Consider the following 26,735-nt stretch of genomic DNA (forward strand, 5'->3'; position numbering starts at 1 on the left):
CTTCAGTGTTCTATATATGTCTTTTAAAAGAATTTAATAATGATGTCTAGATACCTAAATTTATTGAGTTAGACTGTTTTTTTTTTTTGGAAAGTCTTTCGGGTGGGAAATGTGAAGCTGGTTATACGTAATGTTAGACTGTGATTTAAATAAAAAGAAATAGAATGTATTAATTTAATATTTTGCCTACTAAAGCTTATTTATGCAATAAGGTCATTGTACAGTGCTGCAGAACTTGTTGGCATTTTATAATTAATAATAATCTGTAATTGTTCCATGTGCCTCATGTCATAACCATGTTGTGTACATCATGCATGATATGGTTAGTCAAATATCATACATAAACCCTGAGACAGGTAGAGAATCTTATGTTCACCTATCTAAACACCTGCTTGTTTTACCCTCTCCTGCATCACCCATATAGGTTGGCATGGAAATTTGTAATACTCTGTCTCACGTCTTGAGATCCCAAAGTATTTAACTCAAATTCCCAAAATTACAAACTGGGCAAAACTAACAATCACAAGATGTATTTATTAGCTGTTTACTGACCATCAATTTCCATCAACTTTAAATTCAGTAGATTTGTCCACGTCCCCCCCCCCCCCCCCCCTCCTCAGCATAATATGTGGTGCAGAATAAGGGCACAATTACAGCCAGAGAGGGGGCACATGTGTATATTCAGGGCAGAACTTTAGTTTATGCTGGAGTCCCTGTAATCTACAGTAAGTTGAACTCATCTTTCCACTAACTCAATACTTTTCTATTCCATGGATTAGGTCTTCTTGCATTTAGTGCTGAGAGGCAGGGTATCCCATTGGCAATGTAGACAACCACTTGACAATGTACTGAAGAGTGGATAGGTATTCCCCTGGTGGATCGTTTGAGTGTTTTTGTAAATTCTCCAGTAAGGTTAAAATTGCAAACAAAATCTCCAAACATTCATAGGATCTCCATCCCTAGCAGAATGTTACCATTTACCCATTCTTACTCTTGTCAATCCAGAAGTTGAATATCAATAAAACATTTTGACATACACTTTAGAGAGGCTGATGTGTCACCTTGTCCCTGCTCAAAAATATGACATGTCAATATTTGATTTACAGGAAAATAACAATTCAGTTTCCTAATTCTAGTTGTACAATGAAGAACAAAAAAAAGCTATTTCAGGAATGTGCTTCTACCTTGGTAAAAGTCACAGGTGAGGAGGTTAAACATTCACATTTACCAGTCTACGGAGCTTTATAATCACAGAGCTCACGGCATAAAACATTTATCAATGTCTGCTCCTGAGTGACATGGAGAAAGAGGCTGTGGAGTCATCAGATGATGCTCACGGGAAGGTCATGCAACCTACATGGGGAACACAAGAAAGATATTTATAAAAGTGTCACTGTGACTAAGGGTTTTATTCACTATGCACCAAGTTGGTCTGACGGAATGTGAAACATAATTATTCTTGGGTGACTACATTTAAATTAACAGCATAGGTGCTCAATGAAATTTAATTGATCTACCCCGGGAATTTAACTCTACCTGGGAACGTGCTACAGTGTTTTTACAGCTATTTCATCTTAAATACTTAGTACTTGTAAGGTTTCTTAGCCATTGGACTCATAAACAGCAGAGACTTGTTTGCCATATGATTACACACATTCATTCATTATAATGTGTTACTTGCATATACCGAATGAGTCTTGTATTTGTGAAAAACACAACATGCAAATAAGAGAAGGAGATATACAGAGTGTATTACTGGTCCTTAGACTGGCCAGGCTTAACACAATAGAAGCAAAGATAGGCAAAGAAAAAAGTAGAGCCAATATCGGGATAACAGATATTAGAATTGTTGAGAAAAGCCAAGGGTCAAAACCAGAAATGCCGAATGATACTTACAACTCAGGCACAATGCCCATGACAGGACGTTGCAGGAAGGTGAAAGGAGTTTATATAGAAGTATGCGACCCCCAGTTGGCTGGCAACACTCTCCTGCACAAAACTGTACAGGGATATTGAACTGGACTGAAATCATTAAAACTGGCATTTTAGAAATACTGGTGCCATTTAAAGCAATATAGTGGCAGTGTTCGGCGTCAAAAGATTAACTAGGAGTAGCAGAGGCAACTCTTGCATCAGCATTGGTGTAGGTAGAAGGCACGACAATACAGTACAGTGACAATATGTTAGTCAATATAATATAGAAAAAAAATGTCAAATTCAGTTCCTGCACAGGTGTAAATCTATAGCTCCACAAATTGTCTGCAGTTTACTAGTTATTGTAAAATAAATATTGTTAATTTAAAATGTGTCAAATTTTTATGAATCTTATTGATTTTTGAAAGGTACATCAAACATCTCTTAAGCCATTTCTGAGAGATCATTCCAACCTTTATAGTTCATATTTGTATAACCTGGTCTGACATCTTTATTAATACCACAAAGTGAGATGGGATAAAGTGGTGGAATAATATGTGATATATGTGTGGAAGGGAAGTATTGCATCAATATGGAATAAATGACAGGGTATAACATAGAAGCAAGTGAGTAGAATCTAGATGATATTGAAAAAGGTATAACACTATCTGAGATGCAAGAGATCAAACACTCATGTCCGTCACAGTAAATATTATCATATAATAATGGTAACCCAGGAGAGAACGGAATTCACTTTAGCCTGTAACCACTTTTCAATACACAGAGCGATAATCAGGTAAAATAGAATCATCCATCCTTTCTTGAAATGTCAAATTAAGGTATATCCAAATGTAACATGATGTTTGATAACTATCCACTCTCCTAACCTGTGAAAGAACTTCTGTCCTTTTATTTAATAGGCACAGATTTGCTTTAGAAGAACTACCAGGGCATCATGGCAGCTTCATTGGTGCAAGAAGGCTCTAGGGGTTAAACCAGTAATGCCACTGATAGGCTGAGAGCATCAGCAGCTCACTATTCACAAAACGGCTTAAGAAATTTATTTTTCTGAAGTTGCTTTGTGAATGGGGAGCTAGTGACACTCACATCAGCAGCGCCCCTATCCAAGTCTTCCTGATTCAAGCCTCGGACTATGGCAGAAGGAGTTAGGCAGAGCAATCGGTTGCCGAATTAAACACTTTGGGGTTAAACGGCATGCTAGCAGTTTATTCCTTCACAGTAAGCTGGCAAAAAAAGTACCTCCTTGCACAATAACAACTTTGTTCTAAGGAAGTTGTGATGGTGCCTAAAATGTTACTTTAATTTAAACTATTCTAAGTGGTAAATCAGAGGACTTCCTCGCACCATAGAAACCTCATTCTGATGCAGTTGTTATGATGCCTGAAGAGTTACTGTGAAGCAAACTATTCTAAGTGTTCAACTTGCCTTCAGTAAATACTCAAAATGCAATTATGGTATCAAACTTGGATATTATTTCTGAACTTTTCAATATAATACATATTCAGAGCATTGTAAATATTCTAGGACTTCTCAAGCTTGCAGCTTATATTTAGATGAGAGGTTAATTTATAGAATTTATATTGATATCTCGTACACAGTAATCCTTCAAGCAGGGTTAATCTCTGAGTTGAGTATTGCTATGGATTCAAGTGAATTTTACATTTTAGTTGAATATAGACAAACTGTAAAATTTCAGAATTTTTCGGTTTTGGTATTTTGTCCACAAAATTCGAAATTCACTTTTAATTAAATTCGAATTCCTGACATTTCTCATTTGATCAATTAATTCTGTACGGAAAACATGTCTTTTTTTTTTTACTTAATATTATATGACTGACAGCAGCTGAATATTGCTTTTGGATTTTGTATTCCTTGCACAAGAAACATTTCTGTTAAGTTTATTTTATTCATCCATTTCTGATCAAATAACTACGTCCGACAAACAGCTTTGTTGACATTGGTTGTTATTTACCTCCCAGTTATATCCTAGACCAAATGGCTCTATAGGTCAGAGGTGTTCTTCACGTTACCTCGATTCCCCCACCCTCTTTATATCAGCAATCATAACACAATTGAGCTTAAAATGTTTCCTTTTACCAGTGCACACAATTGTCTTATTTTTGTATTTCATAAACAATCACTGTTGACGGCAGCTCTATAGTGTATAATGCATTATATTTTAGGTTCCTTTATCCTTCTAAATTAAATAATGGGCTAATGACTGGCTGAGAGTGTTAAGAGTTACAAGTTCTCCAGCACTGCAATATATGTTGATTACTCAGTGATGAAATATATCAGGCACAAACTAGTGTGTTAAAGAACACATTACCATGTTCATATTGCCTGAGCACGTTAAATTGTGTTTGGGCGATATGCTACAGTAGTTCTAATTTATAAAAACATTTGATCAGTAAACTATTATTAGTGCACAATGTAAAAAAAAATTAGATATTTGTTAAAGTGTATTTTTTTCATTTTATTAGAAAATTTCCCCCTGTTTATTAGAACAGAGGCAGATTTTTTTTAATATCATATACTCTGTGCTATGCTACCAATGATACTCAGTCTAATAATAATATCAATGAGCATTTAACTCTCAGAACAAAATAAAAATGTTAAATTATTGTATGAGTCAATTTTTTCCTAAAATGTGTCTTTTTTTGTTTTTTTTAACAGGATTGCACAGTGTATGAAACGGAAAACAAAATTCTTCATGTGGTAAGTAGACATGTCAATTCCTTACTTTATTCTAATGATAAGAAATGTAAAAATGTCTGGCTGTCAAGTCTAGTAGTCAGTTCTACTGAATTCAGGGTTAGAGAATAAACCCTCTTGAGGACTGATAAATCAACATTATTGATATAGATGATTTTCAATGCTTAGCGATATTTATCTTCAATGCCAGAATTATGTGAAGAGTTAGAACTTTGTTGGGTCCTTTAAACATTGGTGGGAGCATGTCCAATGGAAAGTATTGATGAAGGAGAGGTACGTAATTGTGGAGGACATACATTTTATGGGCACATACATACACTCCCAGAAGATGTGAAGCATGTGTTCAAGGTTGTTGCCTACATCTCAACCACAAATTTGAAGAATTGAAGAAGTGGGATAAATATCTGCTAATCTGGTGGGAACTACCTTTCATATTAGTTGCAGCTGACTGCCGCTAAGCTGGTGCAAAGGACAGTTGTAATTAGTTTTCTATTGGTTTATATATGAAAGTTTCACTGGAGAGGTCCAATTTACCACCACAGAATTTGTATACTAAGACAGTTTCTTGGGCAGGTATGCGTAATGTAAGTTTATGAGTAGCTAAGATATTTTATATGCAAAAGTAAGTGAACAGACATTGGTTGGGAGAGAACAGGTTGAACACAAATCTTGCTATCAAATCTAGCTATCATTACACATACAGGGTTATTCACAAAAAATTATTTTGCCCAAATGGACAAAATCCGGTGAAAACGTGAAAACGTACGTATTCCAACCAGATAATTCTAATATTCACTAAACTAAACTTGGTCAGAATTCGGTCGACTCGTGCAAATCTGCCGGTATCACCCAAATAATAGCTTTTGGCAATTGAATCCTATACACAGTATAGGATTCAGAATATTCACAAATCACTGATATTAAACAAATTCTGAACTGAATGTTCAAACAAGATGCACATTCGCAAATTATCGTTCACTTGCTTTTCGGCGGGTGAACGATAATTTTAAGTACTGTTTTCCTCTTAGCAGTGCTAACAGTGTAGCAGAGTATGCTTCAGAATATACAGCAATGGTATTATTTTGTTACAAATTTACATTTTTACAATTATGCGAAGTATTTCTAGAAAATGATAAAAGAAAAAATACAAAAAGCACCAACAAAGCGTACGAGAAGCTGTCTTATAAGAAAAGATTCCTAAATATGTGTTATTTGCACTGCCATTTCTCAAGGACTATGTTTTCATAAAACAGATCCAGAGATATTCATTGTCTGTCAGCAGTGCATGTAAACAAACAATTTGCATTGAAGAAAAAAAAAATCACTTTCAAGCTGTGCTTTTTTTTTTTGTTCTGCATTAAAGCAAACTCAAATCTCTACGGAGAAAGTACTTCAGTGTGTGCTTGCTGTTTGCTATGTTGAGTATTCAGAGAACCCTTGGAAAATAGAACCTTATGGTCTCGTTTTGATATACAGCATTAAATGGAACTGCTCCCTTGACATGTTGAAGCACATATTAAAAAGGTAAACTGACAATCCAATGGTCAGTGCTATTTAAAATAAAATTGTCATATGTTTTGTTTTAAAACAAATAGCTAGGTAGCTAAAAGATGCTGGTTATGCTATGATTTTATTTAATTTATTTCATATTCCAATTTTTGTAAAAAAAATATATTTTAATTTATACAGTACTATGCTTGACTGTACTGGCACAGCTAAGAGCACAAACGCTGTATGGGCACATGCATGAGTATTTTGCTTTTGAAGAAATGCCCATGTGTGAATTCACTCGCACATCAGTTTTTTATTGATTCCTGAATGTGCGTAGCATCCTGGAGCAATGACTTAGCGCAACTTTTTTTTTTTAAATGGGACTTTTACCATTCAAAAATGGCAATTCTTCCATTGCATAGTTAAATACACCTCTAGTCTTCATGATAGCCACTAACGGTGCTTCTGCTGAATAATTGAGTCAGACTTGGGTCTCAATCAAATGCTAATTTGAGGCTGTAACTGGTATATGGTGTAGTCACTTGATGGATAATTCCCAAATATGTATATAGTAAGGAGGAAAGAGGGCTCTGTTAAATGATGAGTATAAATAAGTAACTAAATAGATAGTAGAAAAATATGGGAGATTTTTTACAATTATGCTAGTTTGGCCTAAATTTGCAATACGAACAGAACAAAAATCACTGGGTACAATTCACTAAATCAGTGTACAAACAAAGTGTGGCCTATGTGCAAATCTGTGCCATTACCTTATAATCAGCAACAATAAAGACATATACACAATAGACAAAAATAATGCAAATCAAAGTGCAAACTATTAAAATATAACATAAATAAAAACTGAGAATATGTGGGTGTGCACTCACACTTTTTAGAGCCAATATAATCAAGATCTGGCTCTAGCTTTAGTAAGAGTTAGTGTATTTTGAGGTGCCACCACATCTCAGTTCCTGGGGGTTCTCAACTAGAGTAAAAAATAACCCAATAGTGTAGAATGTTAAATATAAAAGGCTTCTAAATAAGCAATAGATAAACTCACACGAGGTGGAGCCTAATGATTCGGCTCAGAATACAGCAGCACTGTATATCTAAGGGTAGCACTACCTTGTAGCAAATGGCTGGAGCAGCAGGCAAAAGCGTTACTATAAAGAAATGTTTATTTAACAATATCTAAAACAAAGAATTTGGAACACAGGCCAAAATAAAACCAACAATGCGGAGCCCATAGGATGACTCCTAAAAGCTTTTTACCGCTTGGTAACTGTTCAGTCTCTTCACTTCCATGTTTATCTTGCCTCCCGCTGATATCACAAACTTTAAGCTGTATTTCGAAAACTAAACGGCATAGGCATACAGCTGCCATTCAGCATTTAAAGAACATGCCCAGAGTTTAGTGAATAAATCGCACTGTAATTATATCCTTCAGAGGTGACATTTTAATTTTAATAGAAAACCCATACCCTATCTAGAAATCAATATAAAACAATACGTACTCCGTCGAATAACTGTTCGAAACCATTACAAATATCTATTTTGTTGCTTTGTTGATTTCCTTTTGCAAAATTCTTTCTGCCGTTATTATCCTACGGAGAGTCGTGAATGAAACACAGTAGGAGAGCCTTTGGTTTTACCGACATTATTACAAAGAAGTATATTTTTACGAGCTGCGTATGTTTGTTTTATTTATGGCTTTTTATATGATCTAATGGAATTTGTTTCGAAATGGAAGGAAATACTCTTAATTGCCTTTCTTAGATATAGCGATCTAGCATTTTCCTTTATTAGCATTTCACCAGATGTTACAGACATTAAAAAGTATCATTTTATTATATCGTTAAACTGGCTGCAATTTATTTGACACATAATCCTATCTGTTACTACTAGTAGTCCGTACTCTACTGAATAGTTTTTGTAAAAAAAACAACAACTTTTATTTGAAACAAGGGACACATAATCAAAGGGTGTATTGTATAGAAATTGCTGTTCAGGGATAAAAAAAATATATAAATTGGAAGAGTTCACAGTTTTTATTTATGTTTAAGGGATTGTATCAAATAGTAAAGATCAAATTTCCCAGTGTAAAACTTTATACCGGTTTCAAAATAACAGTATAGATACACAAATAAATTTTAGAAAATGGGAAATTCTTTTTTTTTATGGGTAATATAATGATTCCTCAAATGCCAGAAGGATTTAAACATTATGACTGTATGTAGGCATAATGCCCAGATAATGTACAGCTGTCTGGTTAGTCAAGCATCTCTGTTTCAAAGGTCTTTGTTATTGCAGCCTGTAATTATTTCTGTTATCCTCCCAACGCATCCCTTGTGCTGCCATGTAATTCTGTACTTTATGTGCCACGTAAGCTCTCGTTCAGTGCAAGAATAGAAATGTACCCCCTACCCACCAGTGGAATATGAAAGGGGGTGCCAAAGCTTTTCAATGATGGACAATGGAATGGACTATCCACCACCTGTATGCTATTAACACCCCTCCACCCAGAGCCCATGGGTGGTGGGTAGACAAAGGCATATCCACCCGTTTCTTTATTTTTAATAACCCCACCCTCTGTCATTGGGTGTAGGCAAGGGGGGAACAATTAATGTCACCCAATAATTTTTTTTTTTTAAATTCTTTATTTTTCTTGTGCTTTTGGGTACATTCAACGGCTTACATAGTCATGGCAGAAATAAACAGCACATTTTTTATAAGAAAAATAACAGGCTGGGAACACTTAAAGATTTTAAACATGCGGTATACAGGCCAGCGTTGTATGACTGTTGCGGTGGGTCACGATGGGGGTTTCATGCTTGACACAGTAAACATACAGTGGTCCTAGCATATATAGTAGTGGTTAAATATTGATTAAACATTGCTTTGCTAGCTAAGGGTATCGGTCGATGCCACGACCGCATAGGTGAGCACTGCGTCTACATTGGAATGCGCAGGCAGGGCATTAAGGTAGTAGCGCACTTTCGTTTACGGTGCAGGCAATATAGTCACCCAATAATTTTATATAAGCCCCCGCTTGCCATCTGTGTGTGAGGGCTGGGAGGACAATGTGATGTTGGGAGAGCAATGTGATACCCCTTCAATTTCATTATGCATCAGCACAAGGGGCGCAGTGAGATTCCCCCCTTATTATTATATTAATAGCCCAACAGGGTATGAAGGCATAATGGAGGTTTAAAACCTATTGAACCCATATATTGACACTCCCAATGTGGCTCTGCTCTTCTTATACTTACTTCTTCCACACACTGTCCATAAACGTACAAGTCCATGTTTTCTGCTAATGGCATGCTTGGCACTGTAGCAATATTGCAATCTTTAAATAACACCCTTAAGTTGTTGTTGTGCTTTATCTTCTGCCACAATAGTTCTTGGAGTATGCCTTCATTATAACTTGATTAGTTATGCCTCATTTACACATTGTGGAAACTAATTATTGAGTGCAGTAATTTGAAGGAAAATTGCAGGCTCTCTGCTGATGCTCGCAAATGCTACTGAAAAACACATTTGCATATTGCAATAATTCTGCAGACCGTTGTTGTGCTTTGAGGACTGGGTAAAGAACCACTAACATTCTAATTCTTGTTGTTGCCTATACTGCATACGATGCATTGCTTGCTACCTTATTCAGTGAGAGCATTAAAGTCCAAACCATCTGAAGTCCAGAATGTTTGAGACAGAGACATTCTAAAACTTGCCTAACGCTGTAAAATCTACATTTCTATTCTATGTATTGATGCATTTTTTTGGCAGCAATTGTGCTTCTTGGGCAGGACCAGCTGCGTTACACTGTCCATCATGAAAGGAATATTCTATATCCTATGTCCCCATAGACAGCCCGAACTAGGGCAAACAAGGCACATTCCAGAAAACTTGATTTGATGCTCTTACGTGATGCATGTGAAAGGTTTCTCCTCAGAACTCAAGACTATCTATTCTGAGACATTTAAACAATATTGTATGAATAATTTAAGACGCTATGAATGTTTAATGCGGAGCTGCTCTGCTGACTTTAGTTACTAGTTCATTATAAGCATATAATATATTTTTGTGTATCTGTTTTTTTCCCTAGTGTAAAACCTTATCTGGAATTTGTGATCACATCATTTCACTCTCATCAGACTCCTTGGTATCACAGTCTGCTCATCTGGAGGTTGTGCACCTCACCAACATCATGCCAAGTGAAGGACTGGTAAGTTTCACACATAAACACACACAGCGGGTCACATGATTTGCCTTGAATCTTATTGTAGTGGTTGTGGTACTTGGAGTGTTCCTTTAACTTTGCAACATAAATGCTAATGTCGTAGCTGTCTTGTGATGTACGACTCCCTGGTTATTTTAATGTGAGAGAGCTAGTAGAATCTAAATCCTCCTGCTAACATTGGAAGCCACATAGTACTGAATCAGATTATTTCAGTTGTTTCTGGGTGGAATGTACAGGAAGAGAATTCCGGCACATTACTCCCTCCCACTGGAAAACTAGGGAATTATTTTGGTTCCCGTGGCAAATTATTTATACTTAAAATTTTACTTTATAATTGCTTTTTATAAATAATTCCCATTCTGTATTTTGAAATAGTATAGAGCTGAAGATATTTACATAGCACTCATGGTGCAGCAAATTAAAGAATACTTAATTTTTTTTTTTTTTTTTTTAATTCTTTATTTTTGTTGTGCATTAGTTTAACAGATAAGCATATACATAACAGAAGTGCACATTTGTTTTTTTAAGTAGTATAACAGGCTGCAACAAGTTATGTCCGACAGTGAGAAGTCAACAAATGTTATCACGGCGTACTGAGTAGGCAGACATTAACATTGTCAAAAAATAACATAGAAGTGTAACTCGGTAAACTTAGGTTGGTTCTTTAGCTTAGTATCCGCTGGGCATTATTCCCAGGACTGGAGCTTGATTAGAAAGCATAGTTAAAGATATTTGGTTGAGGTATCATGCCTGCCCGAGCTAAGATTTATCCACCGTTGTGGGGGGAGGGACCATTAGTTAGGCCGATGTATTCTGGGAGATATGCCTCCTAGGGAGATATCCCGCATGGCCGATCTGGCTATTGCATCACCACGTGTTTAGGTTAGGCTCTTGTCGTGATTGTGCAATACTGGCATTTAATTTCAGCTATGGAGCACAGCTTCATAATTCAGAGTAATAAACACATTCAGGGTGGCTACACTTCCTATCATGTTAGCTGATCAGTCTTGCATTGGTTATGTATCATATTTGCCATTAAATGTTTATGTACATTAAATAAGGGAATAGCAATTTATATTAACAAAACTGGCATGCAAACACATGACCTAGATCCGCGTGGTACCGCGGCACTGACTCATCAGTAGATGCATAAGGGTATGAACATATTCGACAAAGGTTCAACAATGCTGATTATTTTGACTAGCTACGCGTGTTGGGTGCTATCAATTATTCAACTGTATTACATGCTATAAGTTGCTTGGGTAAAATTGTAAAACAGGTGCAGTCTAAGTAGTTTTTACTAGCCTATAATGCTTGGGTAAAATTGTATAACAGGTGCAGTCTAAGTAGTTTTTACTAGCCTATAATGTTTGGGTAAAATTGTATAACAGGTGCAGTCTAAGTAGTTTTTACTAGCCTATAATGAGAGTAGATACAGGGTTATGTAAAGAGGTTCAGAAAATTATATATCCATCTACATTCGAGGCAGTGAATAGTTAAACATAGAACAAGTTAAACCTAGTCCTGAGTCGAATCAAAGCAGGTAATAACTGCTGGCTGTTTATCTCTATATCAGTCTAGTATACAAGGCAGAGATCTAGCTACCATTAGGACCTAAAAAGCATAGAGAGTGCTAAAATTAGGCTGGCATCAGTGGGCAAGGTGTGGAAGTCCCGTTAGTGACAGTCAGTACTTGCGGTTTGACCCCTTATGTTTGTGTTCAACCTATGCCCGCAGATGGGAATCGAAAGTCCTGTGCGTTGAGGGCTAGGGGTAAGTCACTTTTTCCGCTGCCATCAGCTATCTCTTTTGGGGTTCCCCAGTCAGTACAAGCTTGTGTGTAGTATAGTGCCATTACCCACTGGGCGACTGCAGGACACCAAGCGGTAGCTTTCTTTCGGCGGATCTTGTGAAGCTGGAAAAGCGGGTATAGGAAAGGCAGGATGCGTTGTGGAAGTGCATGCTTGTATGCCCGACATCGGATTGTGGAGGTGCGAGTGTAGGGCCGGAGGCGAGGTGCGGACCTCAAACGAGGCTGTCTCCTGCGTCCTCTCCGTGGAACCCTTCCTTGAGCACGTGGGGGAGGCCCACTCAGGCGGCGCGGCCCAGCACAGTGGACCCGGTGTGCCTCAGGTCGGCTTATAAGCTTGGGGGTAAGTTCCCTTTCGGCAAGTTTAGCCCAGAAGGCAGCGCAGATGCGGTCGAAATTTATGAGAAGAGAGTCCGTCGGTGAAGGTGACCGCGGGAACGTGTCTCCGGCTATAGGGTTCATCTTGGTAGCCATCTTGGGAGATAGGTGTCAACCCTCGGGTTCAGCTGCAAGCTGTGTGTCAGCGTGATCCCAGCACCAGTGGGGACCGGGATAACCCCCACCGGTCCAAAGGGGGGGGAACAGGACCCTGAGCAAGCGGTTTCAATTCAAGGCTGGGGATCGGCCGTCTCCCTCACCTCTCGTGTGATTGTAGGCCGCAGGATAGTCGAGCATGGGCACAAAATCGCCTGTTATGGGTAAAGTAGTCGCGGAGATGCTCTAGGGGGACTCCTCAAGATTGCCTGCAGGATTTTCCCCTAGATATAGTGCAGTTTTCGTCGGTTTTAGCACTGAGTAGTTTAATATATTGAGGAGCTCCTGCACCATGCGACCGTCCTGATCGGCTGTCAGGCCCCGCCCCCTCAAGAATACTTAATTTTTAATGAACATTCCCTCACGAGAGAATTTAAAATGATGCCTAGCTAGCTAGATAGATGATAGATTATGTTTAACATATATATTAACAAGCTATTTCAGCTTTGGATACTAAATTAAAATAAGTAGGATGGCTTCTCCATGTTTCCTGATTTATTGTGTTCTGTATCTTCCTATGGCACACGTCAAGAAATCTGGAGTGTAATAGACTAGACAAAGTTCTCATGGTGAGATCCAAATGTTGGAATTTTTGTCTCTCGACCCAACAAAGCTGCTTTAAGAAGAAGCTGTTGTTTGCCCATGCAGTTTGAATTACTACATATTTGTTGAAGATTTTTCCTATATCTGGTTTGATTGCACCAACCGAGTCTTCTGGTTGAAGGCTATCCCTCTTTACTATTTTCTAAAATAAATCTGTAGGCAACTTAAAGAGCACACAGTTTATATAAATAACGATGCTTCAATTTGATCTAACTGTCTATCAAGATATTTTTTTTTTGTTAGGTCTCGCAATTATTTTAGAATTCCCGATCTGTGCTTTTCTAAAGGACAGTGACAAAGTTAATATCCCATTGCTAAATTAGTATGCAATAAAAATGACTATGTGATATCCCTAATGACGGGGAATTGATTAATTCATGCACACAATGTTAATGGAAGAATGGGTCTTGCAATGATGATAATGGAGGGCTTTAGAACATTAAAAGGAAAATTATTGTCATGTCACAACACTAAGCACTGTTAATAGTATCAGTGTTTCCCTTTTGTCCCATGATATTTAAGGTCAGGAAACTCGTGTTCAGGGTCATGTCTACCAAGAGAAGAATATGAAGAGTAAAGGACATATGGGAACAGTTTATTATATGTACAATAATGGTTCAGTGACTTTGGGTTATCAGCCAGGGAAGACTTGAAGGCAAATTAAAAGGAAATATTGATTTACAATTAAGTGTTTTATTACCACTTTTATTCCCTTTGCACTGATCTTCATGACCCAGGAGAATTCTTGATCCAATTGAATTGTTGTTCCACTTCAATTATTTACAACTTCAACACCTATAATTTAAAAATAATTACTACTGATACATAGATTTGGTCAGTTTCCAACTACAAAAGTTCTTCTTCAATAATACGTGCTGGTCATATAATTTCTCATCCATTATTCCGTTTTTTCCCAACACAGAATAATGATGAGTTGATAAATGGCATGCTAAATTTTGACCAAAACAGTCAAGTTTGAAAAAAAAAAAAAAAAAAAAAAAAAGAAAACCCATTCGGATTTTTTATTCGCCCACCTTTAATTCAATTTTGCTAGCTTTGTATTTTTGTGGATCAACCATTAAGTTTTAGGCTGACATTTAAGCTATCTAAAAAAGATATACACCCATCAAATCTATTTTCTCTTTATTTTTGTTTGCTTATAATAGCAGACCAGAACATTATTAATTTTCTATTTATTTCAATATCTATGTCAAACCTTAAGGAGTAACTGGGATGCTGGAATATTATTTTTTCTTATAAACATAATTTTATTTAAAAAAAATGTGTTTTTGAACTACACCGATCAGCCACAACATTAAAATCACTAACAAATAGCATATATTATATCCTGTCGCGGCCTAAAGTGAACAGTCAGTTTTTTTAATTTTATGTATTGGAAGCAGGACAAATGGACCAGGGCCAAATAGTGATGGCTAGAGGACTGGTTCAAAGCATCTCCATTAAGTCTTTAGGGCTGTTCACGGTATGCAGTAGTTAGTACCTATCATAAGTGGTGCAATGAAGAACAACCAATAACCCAGCATCAAGGTCATTGGTGTCCAAGGATTATTGATGCATGTGGGGGAGTGTCTGGTCCAATCACACAGAAGAGTTACTGTTGCTCAAATGATTGAAAAATGTAATGCTGGCTATTAGAGAAAGTTGTCAGAACCCACAGTATGTTGCTTTTTGCTGCATATCTGGATGAGTAGCTGCAGACAGGTCAGAGTGCCCATGATGACCCATATCCACCACCAAAAGTGCCTTCAATGGGAACGTGAGATTCAAAACTAGACTGTGGAGATGTTTGGCTGGTCTAATGAATCACCTTTTGTGTGTTGTTTACCTGGGGAAAAGATGGCAGCAGGATGCATAATGGGAAGAAGGCAAGCCGCTGGAGGCAGTATTATACACTGGGCAATGTTCTGTTGGAAAACCTTGGGTCCTGGAATTCATATGGATGTTGCTTTGACACATAACACCGACCTGGTGATTTTTGTAGACCACGTATGCCCCTTCATAGCAATGGTGTTCCCTTATGCAGTGGCCTCTTCCAGCAGCATAATGCACCCTGCCACACAGCAAAGAAATGTTCACAAATGGTTTGTGAAACACGACAAGGACTTCAAGGTGCTGCCTTGGCCTCCAGATCTCATTCTTATTGAGCATCTGTGGGATGTGCTGGACAACAAATTCGATCCATGTAGGCCCCACCTAGCAACTTTCAGGACGTGAAGGATCTGCTGCTTATGTATTGGTGCCAGATACCACATGACATGTTCAGAGGTCTTGTGGAGTCCATGCTTGACTCATCAGAGTTGTTTTGGCAGAAAGAGGGGGACCTACACGATATTAGGCAGGCAGTTTTAATTTTGTGGCAGATCAGTGTATACTGCCTTGTAATATTTTAGTTTATTGTGGGTTACACTATTTGTACCTCTTGTTTTGTTCGAATAAAAATATATTTAAAAACTAAATAGTAACTAATGCTACCATTTTTAGCTATATCCTAGAACTCAGTGCTTCCATCTTTGCTCCCTGTCAATCCTTATTATAATCTCTGACCTTTTCTGTTGGTGAACATAGTATGTGGAGAAACCATGTTTCATTTATACCTCCTCCAATGAAATGTGTGCATTGGCTGGGCCAGGACTGAACTGGATTGTGATGTCAACAGCTAAATGTTTTAACATACATTTAAAAGAAAATGAAGCATCACATGAAAGAAAGCTTGATTGATTTTCATTAATGTATTTAATAAAAAGTAACAATTCCCCTTTAAAACATTGCTGGCGTGAATAACCTGTTGGTACTTTTTTTATTTGGTTTGTTGTGTGTGTGTATATATAGCTAGGAAATTTTATTTCATCTATTATGAAATGCTGTGCATACTGGGGATTGTTAACTGAATATTAGTTCTACAGTCAGTGCTCTGATCCGTAATAAAATCACACAACTGTATTGACTTGTAGACACTTGGGGCACGCACCACTGAATGCTATTAAGATCACAGAATGTCCTGGGGTATTCTTGATGACACAATACTGTAAGAGATAATATGTTCAAAGTCCCTCAAAATCCCATAATTTTGCACTTATACAGGTTTCTTATAAACTCACATCCAAGAAGAAAAAAAAAAAAAAAAAAAAAAAGATTAAAAAAAAGGTATTCAGAATTTCAGTTTTCAATCTCGAGCAGTCAATAGAAAAAAATGGAGATATCTTTATTTTTTTCAAAGACTGAGAATCCTATACTTTCTAACACAATGTATTTGCTTTACAAAGCATTACACATGGGCCATCTGAAAGCAAATATAGTACAACCTGGTCAAAACAAGCATAATGAAAACGCATCAGGAGAAAACCAGGCAGGGGAGAAAGAGACAATTATTGGAGTAGTATCGTCATTCTATATATCTCTCGGATTTAATTTGGTAATTTTGTAAGCTTATTGCTCTGGAAGTGTGCCAATCCTAAATGGTGAAATGGGAGAGAAAATAACTGTGTCCTTATCACTGCAGAACAGCAAACATCATGGAAGATGGAGAGTTGGTGTGAATCTACAATTAACAGTGTTTGCCCCACACAGAGATTAGCACCACAGCCTCCGGAATACTTCACAGACCATTGAATGATCAATTCCCGTAATTTTAATTCATGGCTTGCATCATGGATGGAAATTATTCTATCAATTCAATGACACATTTGTTTGAAATTTGTGCAGACCATATAGCTGCCAATCCATCAAAGCATGCTATTGGTAGGTGTCGGAGACATCTGTTCTTTGCTGTTTCACTCCACCTGTTTAGATTATTACTATCCTCCTAGAGCACTGCCAGATATGCTGTGAATAGTTTTCATATGTCTTTCATTAGATCTTTTAGAATGTGTTTTGATGGCAGGTTTACTATGATTATCACCCCTGATATTTGATTTAACTGGCCGCACATTGTGAGTATCCATAAAACTATCTTCAGACACTGAGAAGGAAAAGTCAGGTGTGCCACCATCTTGGGTCCTTATGGCTCATCTTTCTAGGTAACTATGTCATTACCAGATGGAGGAAATATAGGGTAATCACTCTTTGAGTACAAGATTACAGTTTGTATCTCGTAATGGTTGCAAAAAAATATGGAGCAGATCTGGTGTCTTCTTAGGACCTTTACTTAAACATATGTATCAAATGAATCCTGCAAGATATATGGCATGGTCGGAGGCATATCATATGACGCTTAGCTGGTGCAGATATGGTAAAATATGTTTTAGCTCTTATGGCCCTAATGATATTGCATGTCTTCTAAGAACATGTTGGCTTAAGAGTCTCAGGGCATCATGGCATTTTAATCTGACCAGGTTTAAATCCATGATCACACCTAGGGAGATCCAGGTGTTCCTTGGTCAGCTAGAGCCAGACGTTGTTGTTTCAAATTGACCAATATGATGTGACACGTAGACACAACTGGATAGAGACTGGTGTTTGATCACCGTATATATCAGAAACACAGAGAGCAGTTGCATCTCTGTGACATACTCTGTGAAATTCTCACTTAGTGAATAGCCCTGCAAAGCTATTATAATAACCATCGTCTTTAAGTCCCTAAAGTTTAGATTTGGCAGTGTACATCACTGATAGTGCTGTACACTGTGGTGGCTGCAGGGTTATGTTTGCTCTTGTTGGTACAAAACAATATTCCAATCAAATTCAATTTTAATTAAAAATTAACTTACCTTCAAAGGGTCACATTGTCGGTTAGTTGTTTCAACAAGCTAGATAAATTCAGCAAATCTTATTTAAAAAAAAAAAAGTGTTGTCAAGGAATAAAAAAATTACATAGTCTAAAAAAAGATAAAACTGTCAATAAAATAAAAAAATATAAACAGCAAGCTCTGAAAATATAAGAACCAAATTGCAATATTTGCACCTAAAAAACTTAAATGAAAATGTAACTGTGTTCTGACATAGTTGGCCAACATTTTGCAATTTGGTTCTTAAAGTACCGTATATACTCGAGTATAAGCCGACCCGAATATAAGCCGAGGCCCCTAATTTTGTCCCAAAAAACTGGGAAAACCTATTGACTCGAGTATAAGACTAGGGTGGGAAATGCAGCAGCTACTGGTAAATCTCTAAATAAAATTAGATCCTAAAAAAAATATATTAATTGAATATTTATTTACAGTGTGTGTATATAATGAATGCAGTGTGTGTGTATATGAATGCAGTGTGTGTATGAGTGCAGTGTGTATATGAATGCAGTGTGTGTATGAGTGCAGTGTGTGTGTATAAGTGCAGTGTGTGTATGAATGCAGTGTGTGTATGAATGCAGTGTGTGTATGAATGCAGTGTGTGTATAAATGCAGTGTGTGTATGAATGCAGTGTGTGTGTATGAATGCAGTGTGTGTGTGTATGAGTGCAGTGTGTGTGTATGACTGCAGTGTGTGTGTGTGAGTGCAGTGTGTGTATGAATGCAGTGTGTGCATGAATGCAGTGTGTGTATGAGTGCATTGTGTGTGTGTATGAGTGCAGTGTGTGTGTGTGAATGCAGTGTGTATGTGTATGAGTGCAGTGTGTATGTGTGTGATGCAGAGCCTTGGTGGGGGGTGGGAATTTTTAATATATTTTTTTATTATTATTATTTTATTTTTATTTTATTATTTTATTTTTTTTCGTCCCCCCTCCCTGCTTGATACATGGCAGGGAGGGGGCTCTCCTTCCCTGGTGGTCCAGTGGCATTGGCAGTTCAGTGGGGGGAAGAGAGGGGCTGGCAGGGAGCACTCACCTCTCCTGCAGCTCCTGTCAGCTCCCTTCTCCTCCGCGCCGGTCCGTGCAGCTCCTCTGTCAGCTCACACTGTAAGTCTCGCGAGAGCCGCACTATGACCCCGCGGCTCTCGCGAGACTTACACTGGGAGTTGACAGAGGTGCTGAAAGGACCGGCGCGGAGGAGAAGGGAGCTGACAGGAACTGCAGGAGATGTAAGCGCTCGCTGCCAGCCCCCAGTCTGTATTATGGCAATGTGAATTGCCATAATACAGACACTGACTCGAGTATAAGCCGAGTTGGGGTTTTTCAGCACAAAAAATGTGCTGAAAAACTCGGCTTATACTCGAGTATATACGGTAGCTTGTTTTTTTTTCCTGGAATTGATGCCTAGAGTTTAGATATGTCAGAGCACTTTGTCCCTTAATTCTTGACTTTGTCCATTTAAATATAGTAGAAAAAATATACAACAGAAAAACATTGCATGCATATAATGTCATATCTTCTACATATCGTATACACACTGAGAACAAAAGGTGGAGGTCATTGTGATACACTGACAGTAGGAATTGTATCCTCCAATTAACTGCATCAACCTTTTCTCCCAATGAGATATTATTAAAAATGACTCTCTTTGTTTGCATGCATTAAGACGTTGACACTCTTGCCTTCTCTAAGACCTACTGACATGTCAAATTATTTTCCTGTTAGGGAATGTACATCAAATCTACTTATGATGGACTACACGTGATCACGGGAACAACAGAAAATGTAAGTCTGATTTAGTTCATTCATCCTGGGAAAATGCTTTAGTGGTATTTGTTAATGAAACCTCAAAAATAAAACAGCAGCTATATGCATTGTCTATTGTTTACCGGTGTTCCGTCTGAGATCGTTCTGGAATCATTATTTGCAAATCACTTTGAATTCCAGACAATTCTCACTTTAGTAATTAACCCTGTTAGTGATTGTGGTTGTTGAAAATGTCCTTTTTAAACTCTTTTATTGGTGGCATAAATGCTTAGCGGATACACTGATTATAACCCTTTGCACCCCTCAAATAATGATCTAAGCTACTTCAAGACTCATGGTATTATTATTTCACAGTAATATTTAGATAATTGAAATCATATCTAGGTTAACATTAAATCAGAAAGTTATATGATGTTTTAAGTTGTTAAACATCAAAGCATAAATGTCTCCATTCCTCATAAGACTTTTAATGCAAATCACGATCTTGCTTGTTTCCAAGGTAGTTGGTAGGCCGGGGGGGTTGATTTAAATAACAAACTCTTGATTTTTAGCATCTAAATATGTGAAAATATTAATTCTTTTAGGTTTATTTTTGACCCAACCTATAAATAGTTTTCATTTATGTACATAGTGATTTAAAAACAGATGTTAAACATGAGGCCCAATGATAGGTGCATGGCACTAAACTGAACTGGTGGACTAATAATTATCTTGGTAGAGTTTATTAATTTTTGATGTCCCTTTGGATAGATGGGCAATTTCCATCCATGTTATCGCCAGACGGGGTTATTTACAAAAGTGAGAATTCAAAGTGCAGTTCTCTTGCCTGAAGCTTTTGCAAGCCCTCCCTTTCTAACCCCGCCCAGACTTCCTGCGGCTGTCCAATCACAGACTTCCCAATGCAGCTTGATGAGAAGTCTTTGCAAGGCAGGTGCTCTGAGCAATTGCTGTCTCTTGAGTTTAGCTCCACTGAGCTAAGCAAATCGGGAAGTAACAGGACCTGTTGTCTGATGGACAGCCAAGGGGGTGTACAAAGGTTAATATATAAAAGTGCAATTTTTTTATTGAAATCTGTACTTATTGTAAAATGAAAAAAAGAAAACACAATCTTCACACATAAGCTGAAGTGCTTTAGGGCTTTGGAGTGTACCTTTAGGTATCATTGTGTAAGACAACAGTGACTATATTTGTGACTCAAATACAAAACAGATAATGACTACACCTAAAAAAAGCATACTGTTTTTAAGAATGTTTTTGTAGATACATATATTTCTCTATTTTTATTCATTGCAGTGCTACCATTTAGGAACATAACCAAAGCAAGTATATATATCATCTATAAATGATATTCAGTTCAAACAATAGGATGTGGTTGTTATAAAGATGTTTTTCTCATAGGGACACTAAAATCACGCAGGCCACTTCATCTCATTGATCACTGCCTGGGTGCAGTGTCCCTGTCCCACTTAGTCCTTCAATGTAAATCATCGCAGTTTTAGAGAGGGAGAGGGGGGCCAGAGGTCACTATAGTGTTAGAAATACAGATTTGTATATCTAACAATATATAATCCCTTTAACCATTTCATTAGTCATGGCTTACCCTTGTAAAGTAAACACTTTGTTGCCTAAGTGGATTATATTAATGATGAATTGCATTATGAATATAAATGAAGTAAAGGTTGTAGAAATAAAAGTTTTGATAAAACTGATTCTCCTTATTACTGAGATTGTCTTTTAAGGCAATGACTGTGTTATAACTGTCTATTACAGCAAGGAGGCCAATATGTTTCAAGGGAGGTTTATAAGTTGATGTTAATACATTCTAATAAGATAGTTGTCCATGTCCACACGTTTTATCAAGTTGGGTTATTTGTGTGTCACGGGTGCAAGAAAAAGCTGTTTACTATAATTAAATGTATCTTGAATCACAGCATGCCTGTTTATGTGAAGACAATGGTATAAGGTTTATGAGACAATCAAATAATAGATTTCTAAAATATTTATTACATGCTCTCTGGGTTTTAAAGTAATACACTGCATCAGGTCCATTGTCTTAATAAAAACATCACGTTAGTCTGAAAATACTGTTTTAACCACACAAATACAGAATAATAAAATAAACCTAAAGTAAATATGGGTTATGCTGATAAATATTTAATTGTATATCCAATAGATGCCCACATTGGACTACCCCGGTTGTATTTACCCTTGTTATTTCCAATGTACCCTGGATTTCCTGCCAAAGGACTAAAGTTATTCCTTAACCCCTTAAGGACACATGACGTGTGACACGTCATGATTCCATTTTATTCCAGAAGTTTGGTCCTTAAGGGGTTAAAGGACCACTATAGTGCCAGGGAAACATACTCGTTTTCCTGGCACTATAGTGCCCTGAGGGTGCCCCCACCCTCAGGGCCCCCCTCCCGCCAGGCTTGATGGAGAGTAAAGGGTTAAAACTTACCTTTACTCCAGCGCCGGGCGGGGAGCTCTCCTCCTCCTCTCCGCCTCCGAGCCTCCCTTTCGGCTGAATGCACATGCGCGGCAAGAGCTGCGCGCGCATTCTGACGGTCTCATAGGAAAGCATTTACAATGCTTTCCTATGGACGCTTGCGTGCTCTCACTGTGATTTTCACAGTGAGAATCACGCAAGCGCCTCTAGCGGCTGTCAGTGAGACAGCCACTAGAGGATTTGGAGGCTGGATTAACCCTATTATAAACATAGCAGTTTCTCTGAAACTGCTATGTTTATTAAAAAAAAGGGTTAATCCTAGTGGGACCTGGCACCCAGACCTTTTCATTAAGCTGAAGTGGTCTGGGTGCCTAGAGTGGTCCTTTAATTGAAATGTTTATAATGGGTTGATAAAGGTCCTGCTACCTATACACACACACACCTACACACATGCAGTATATAATACGTATAACTACCCACACATACACCCGACAAACACACCAAACTCATATCACACACCAAACACATGCCAGACACACTGCACACAATGCACACATATGTAACAAACACAGAAAACACACATGCACTGACATCACAAACACATACACCATGCACATACATGCACACACAATCTCCACACACACAAAGTTCTCAACCAATGAAACAGCCTGTTTAAGGATTTTTGTCCGACAAAGGCCTATTTTGTCACTTCTGATATGATTTTTCAGAGAACGCTTTCCAGACATTGCTGTTTGGCCAACAGTATTTAGCATTCATGTGGTATAATGTCTGGAGAAATTATAAGAAAGTCCCATGTCAACACAGTGCCAAATTTGGCGTGGAGCCACGGGAGCATTATTGAGAGCTTCATTGCATGTACAAATTGCTTAAAGCAGATGCACAACTTTGAAACATGTATCTCTGCATATACCTGGAATATTATTAGGATAGATCCTCCAGAATGACAGCAATGTGGTATTGCCTCAAAGCACAGCCATGATATGTGAGGCTTGCCTGTACTTACCTTGAAAAGGTAGTCAAATATTTATGCTACTAGAATTGTAAAAAATAGGTCTAGAAAAGGGAGCTGAAATAATTTTTTTTTTTTTAAATGTGCCAAAATGTGCTTCTTTATATTTTAAATGCGTGTATTTAGCAGGAAATAATAGATGTGGATGTTTGTTCACAAGACGGGGAATTGTATTTTATTGAAAATCAATCTGCAAAATGTAAGTGATGATAGCCATATTGAAAAAATAATTACATCATATGTAATTTTTTACTTAAATGTTGCAAATTTGTTTTTCAATTCCAGTATTCTTTTGTAAATACTTTGCAGAGTATTCATTAAAGTGTTTGTAATTGAGTGATATAACATGGTTGTGATGGAAACATTTCCTAATTTAACATTTTTGATTTGCTGATCAATTCTTTAAAACTCCCAGATTAGTGCATACAATCTGTGTAGTGCATGAAGTCTGTGTTGGGCTTTGTTTTGCTCCATTTTTGTTCCGCTGTTCCACCATTCGTAGTTTGTTGGTGTTTACCGCAACTGATACTTTTGTGGTTGATCACATTCCAAAAAGCAGATAAAGAGATCAATGCTGTTGTCCTGCTACAAAAATTAGAATGTTTACTGAACTAAATGATCTGCACATTCCATCCCAAACTGCTGTTTGCACAGACTATATTAATGCCTTACCACTAACTCTGCATTTGAAATAGATTTAACAAGCCTCAAGCTATTTGTCTTTCATTAAAATGTTCTGATAATATGAAAACTGCCTTGACAGAGCCGTTCATTATGTAGACATCATTATACTTATTATTCACTTGATAGCATTTTTTTGTACATTTTTATGTCAAAATATGACTTTGATGTCGGTATGTATTCGCCCGTGGATTTTATTTTGCAATAAAACTTCTCCGGGACTCTGGATTCAGATACTTGAACACAAAAATCATTGTATAAATTGCAGTGTGTGTGTGTGTGTGTGTGTGTGTGTGTGTGTGTATGTATGTATAAAAATTCTTCAATACTCAATTCCAAATTCAACTATCTTCAGTAGATGCTCCTCTCCCAGACAATTCTCCCTCAGACAATTGTTTATTGTTTTGAAAGCCAATAGAGTGTTCATGTTGAGTCCACTGGTTTCCATAATGGTTGCCCACATCTTAGCATCAAATAAAACATGGATATGTCCACAGCAACTGACTAGACCAACATTCGTAAGATAATTAGCATGCTTGAACTTGTTTTTCTGCAAAAAAAAGTGACATGTATTTATAAAAAGGAGATCTTCAAGGAGAGTTTTAAGCTGTGAAAGTTAGATAAACAGAGGCTGGACAATCAACAGTTAAACGGTTACTCCAACCACTGTGACCTCTTCTGCTTTTAGAAGTAGTCATAGTGGTATGATGCTGTAGGTGCAGCTTTTCTGCTTGAAAAGCAGGGTTTTTGCACTTTTAGGCAGCCTGGAACATACAATATAGACTTTAATTTGCTTGTTTCAAATTGGCAGCAATAGGTTTACATTATAATGTCAAAATTCACATACAGACTCTATTATTCTCTCTGATAGAGAATTTAGAAAGTAGAATAGTATTTTATTGTGAATTTCTCTTTATTCAGTATTTCCAATTTTTATAAGAGACCGTCAATGTGGACGCGCAGGTCCAGCATTAATACGTTTCAATGAATACTTAGAAATCTAGCAGGCTCAAAGAGCAACAGTGGTGGCATGCAAGTCACCAGGTAAAAACAAGAAACATTTCCCAGTCGGACTCGCAAGTCCTATAACGAATATGTTCGGATAGGCCATTCCCCTTATTTGTTTAGTTGCTATAGCCGTTCTGGGTCACCCATTGTGGCAGGGGTAGGTCTTATCCTGCTTCCAAGTTATGAGCGTGTTGCTCCCTACCGGGTGGGGGAAGTCAGGGTGGTGTCCATGCCCTGTAGGTTCAGACCTAAGGTCTTCCTTGTCAGTGGTGTTATCGTCTGCTATTCTGGTTCGAGTATTGGTTGTTTATTCTGTCGTGGCCGTGTCTGCCAGCTGACTTTTGTCCTTTCGTGGGTGCTGTGTTAGCCCTGCTTCCCCCTGTCCTGTGTCTGACAGTGGACCCCTCTAATGGTTCTCGTTTTAGGGGTGCCCATCCGCCTAAGATCCCTTCCACCTCTTATCTCCTCTACCGTGTCGCGTCTCTGCCCACGGGTTCCTTCGGGAGGGGGGGGGGGAGAATGAGGGAGGGGAGGGGTGAAGAAAAGGGGGGTGGAGGGTAGTTTATTTTATTTTTTTGTTTTTTTGTTTTTTGTTTTCTTGTTGCTGTTCTCTAGTCTTGTTAGTCCTTTGTCTCGCCTATCGTCCTCAGTCAGTTCAACATGGTCTGGAAGTCTGTTCGAGCCGTAGTCAGAATCCAGTGTGTCCAGATCGTCATATACGTCTGAGTCTTCCCCTCTGCCAGCAGGGAGAGCTCTTCTAGTGTTCTCTGCTCCTCCATGTGTTGGTACCACGTCACTAGGGGGGGTGCACTTTGCTTTTTCCAGTAGAGAGGAATTAGGCTTTTGGCCACGTTAAGTATTCGGATAGTTAGGGATTTTTTGTAGGTTGATGTGTTTGTCGTGGTGTGGTGAATGAGAAATGTTGCAGGGGTCATCGGTGGCGGGGTGTCTGTAAATGTTTTTATTATCTTGTGGATGGCCGAACAGTATGGTTGGATGACTGGGCAGTCCCACCATATGTGGAGGTATGTTGTACCCGTGAGTAGAATAGTATTTTTGTTTTTGTCCATCATGGTTTTTTGTGTCTAATAAATATTGTGATATGGGAGTTGTTTTTTTGATAATGTAAGTCATTCCTCTGGTTGGTCTCACGGAATCTAAGTTATTGTGACAGAGTCTCACATAATCACTTTGAAAAAGAAGTTTTAAGTTGTCACCTTGCTGTAGCTACTGCAAAAGTAACCTGATATTGTTTCAGTTTTAAGAAATTAATTTCCTTTTGTAAGAAAGACTTATCATTTGAGAACGCATTATATTTGCTTAGGTCAAAGCAAAAACATCAATGGAGACAGAGCAGGTGGCCAAGGATAAAAGCCATCTTCTAACTACCACCATAATACAGATACAAAATCAAACATAAATCTAACAGGACATAATTATTTAGCAGTTCCAACATGACCTCATTGTACAACCTCAAGGACATATATTACCTGAATGGGTTCCTAGGAGGCCAATATTTGCTATTAACATTCAATAAAACATACTATGGTTTAGCCACATCTAACCCTATAATTTAATATATGCTGCAGTATATCAACTAGGGATTTGTACCTTCAGGGGATAAACAGGTTGAATGATGAGTAAGAAGGAGGAAAGCCTATATTAATATCCATTTAGTAATATTGTGAAGCATTCAAGTAATTAATATATCAGTTGGACAGCTGCCAA

The 26,735-nt window shown here is 37.7% G+C and overlaps 1 protein-coding gene across 1 annotated transcript in view; it reads left to right on the plus strand.

Annotated features, from left to right (window-relative positions):
* LOC134572731 (connector enhancer of kinase suppressor of ras 2-like) overlaps positions 1-26,735 on the plus strand; it is a 442,602-nt gene that overhangs the window by 264,868 nt on the left and 150,999 nt on the right. The window contains exons 5-7 of the mRNA XM_063431863.1: positions 4,612-4,653; positions 10,247-10,366; positions 19,798-19,857. Coding sequence (XP_063287933.1) covers positions 4,612-4,653; positions 10,247-10,366; positions 19,798-19,857 — 222 coding nt within the window. The remainder of the gene's footprint in view (positions 1-4,611; positions 4,654-10,246; positions 10,367-19,797; positions 19,858-26,735) is intronic.

Source organism: Pelobates fuscus, chromosome 9 (genome assembly GCF_036172605.1).
Source record: "Pelobates fuscus isolate aPelFus1 chromosome 9, aPelFus1.pri, whole genome shotgun sequence".
In the NCBI taxonomy this organism is placed as follows: Eukaryota; Metazoa; Chordata; class Amphibia; order Anura; family Pelobatidae; genus Pelobates; species Pelobates fuscus.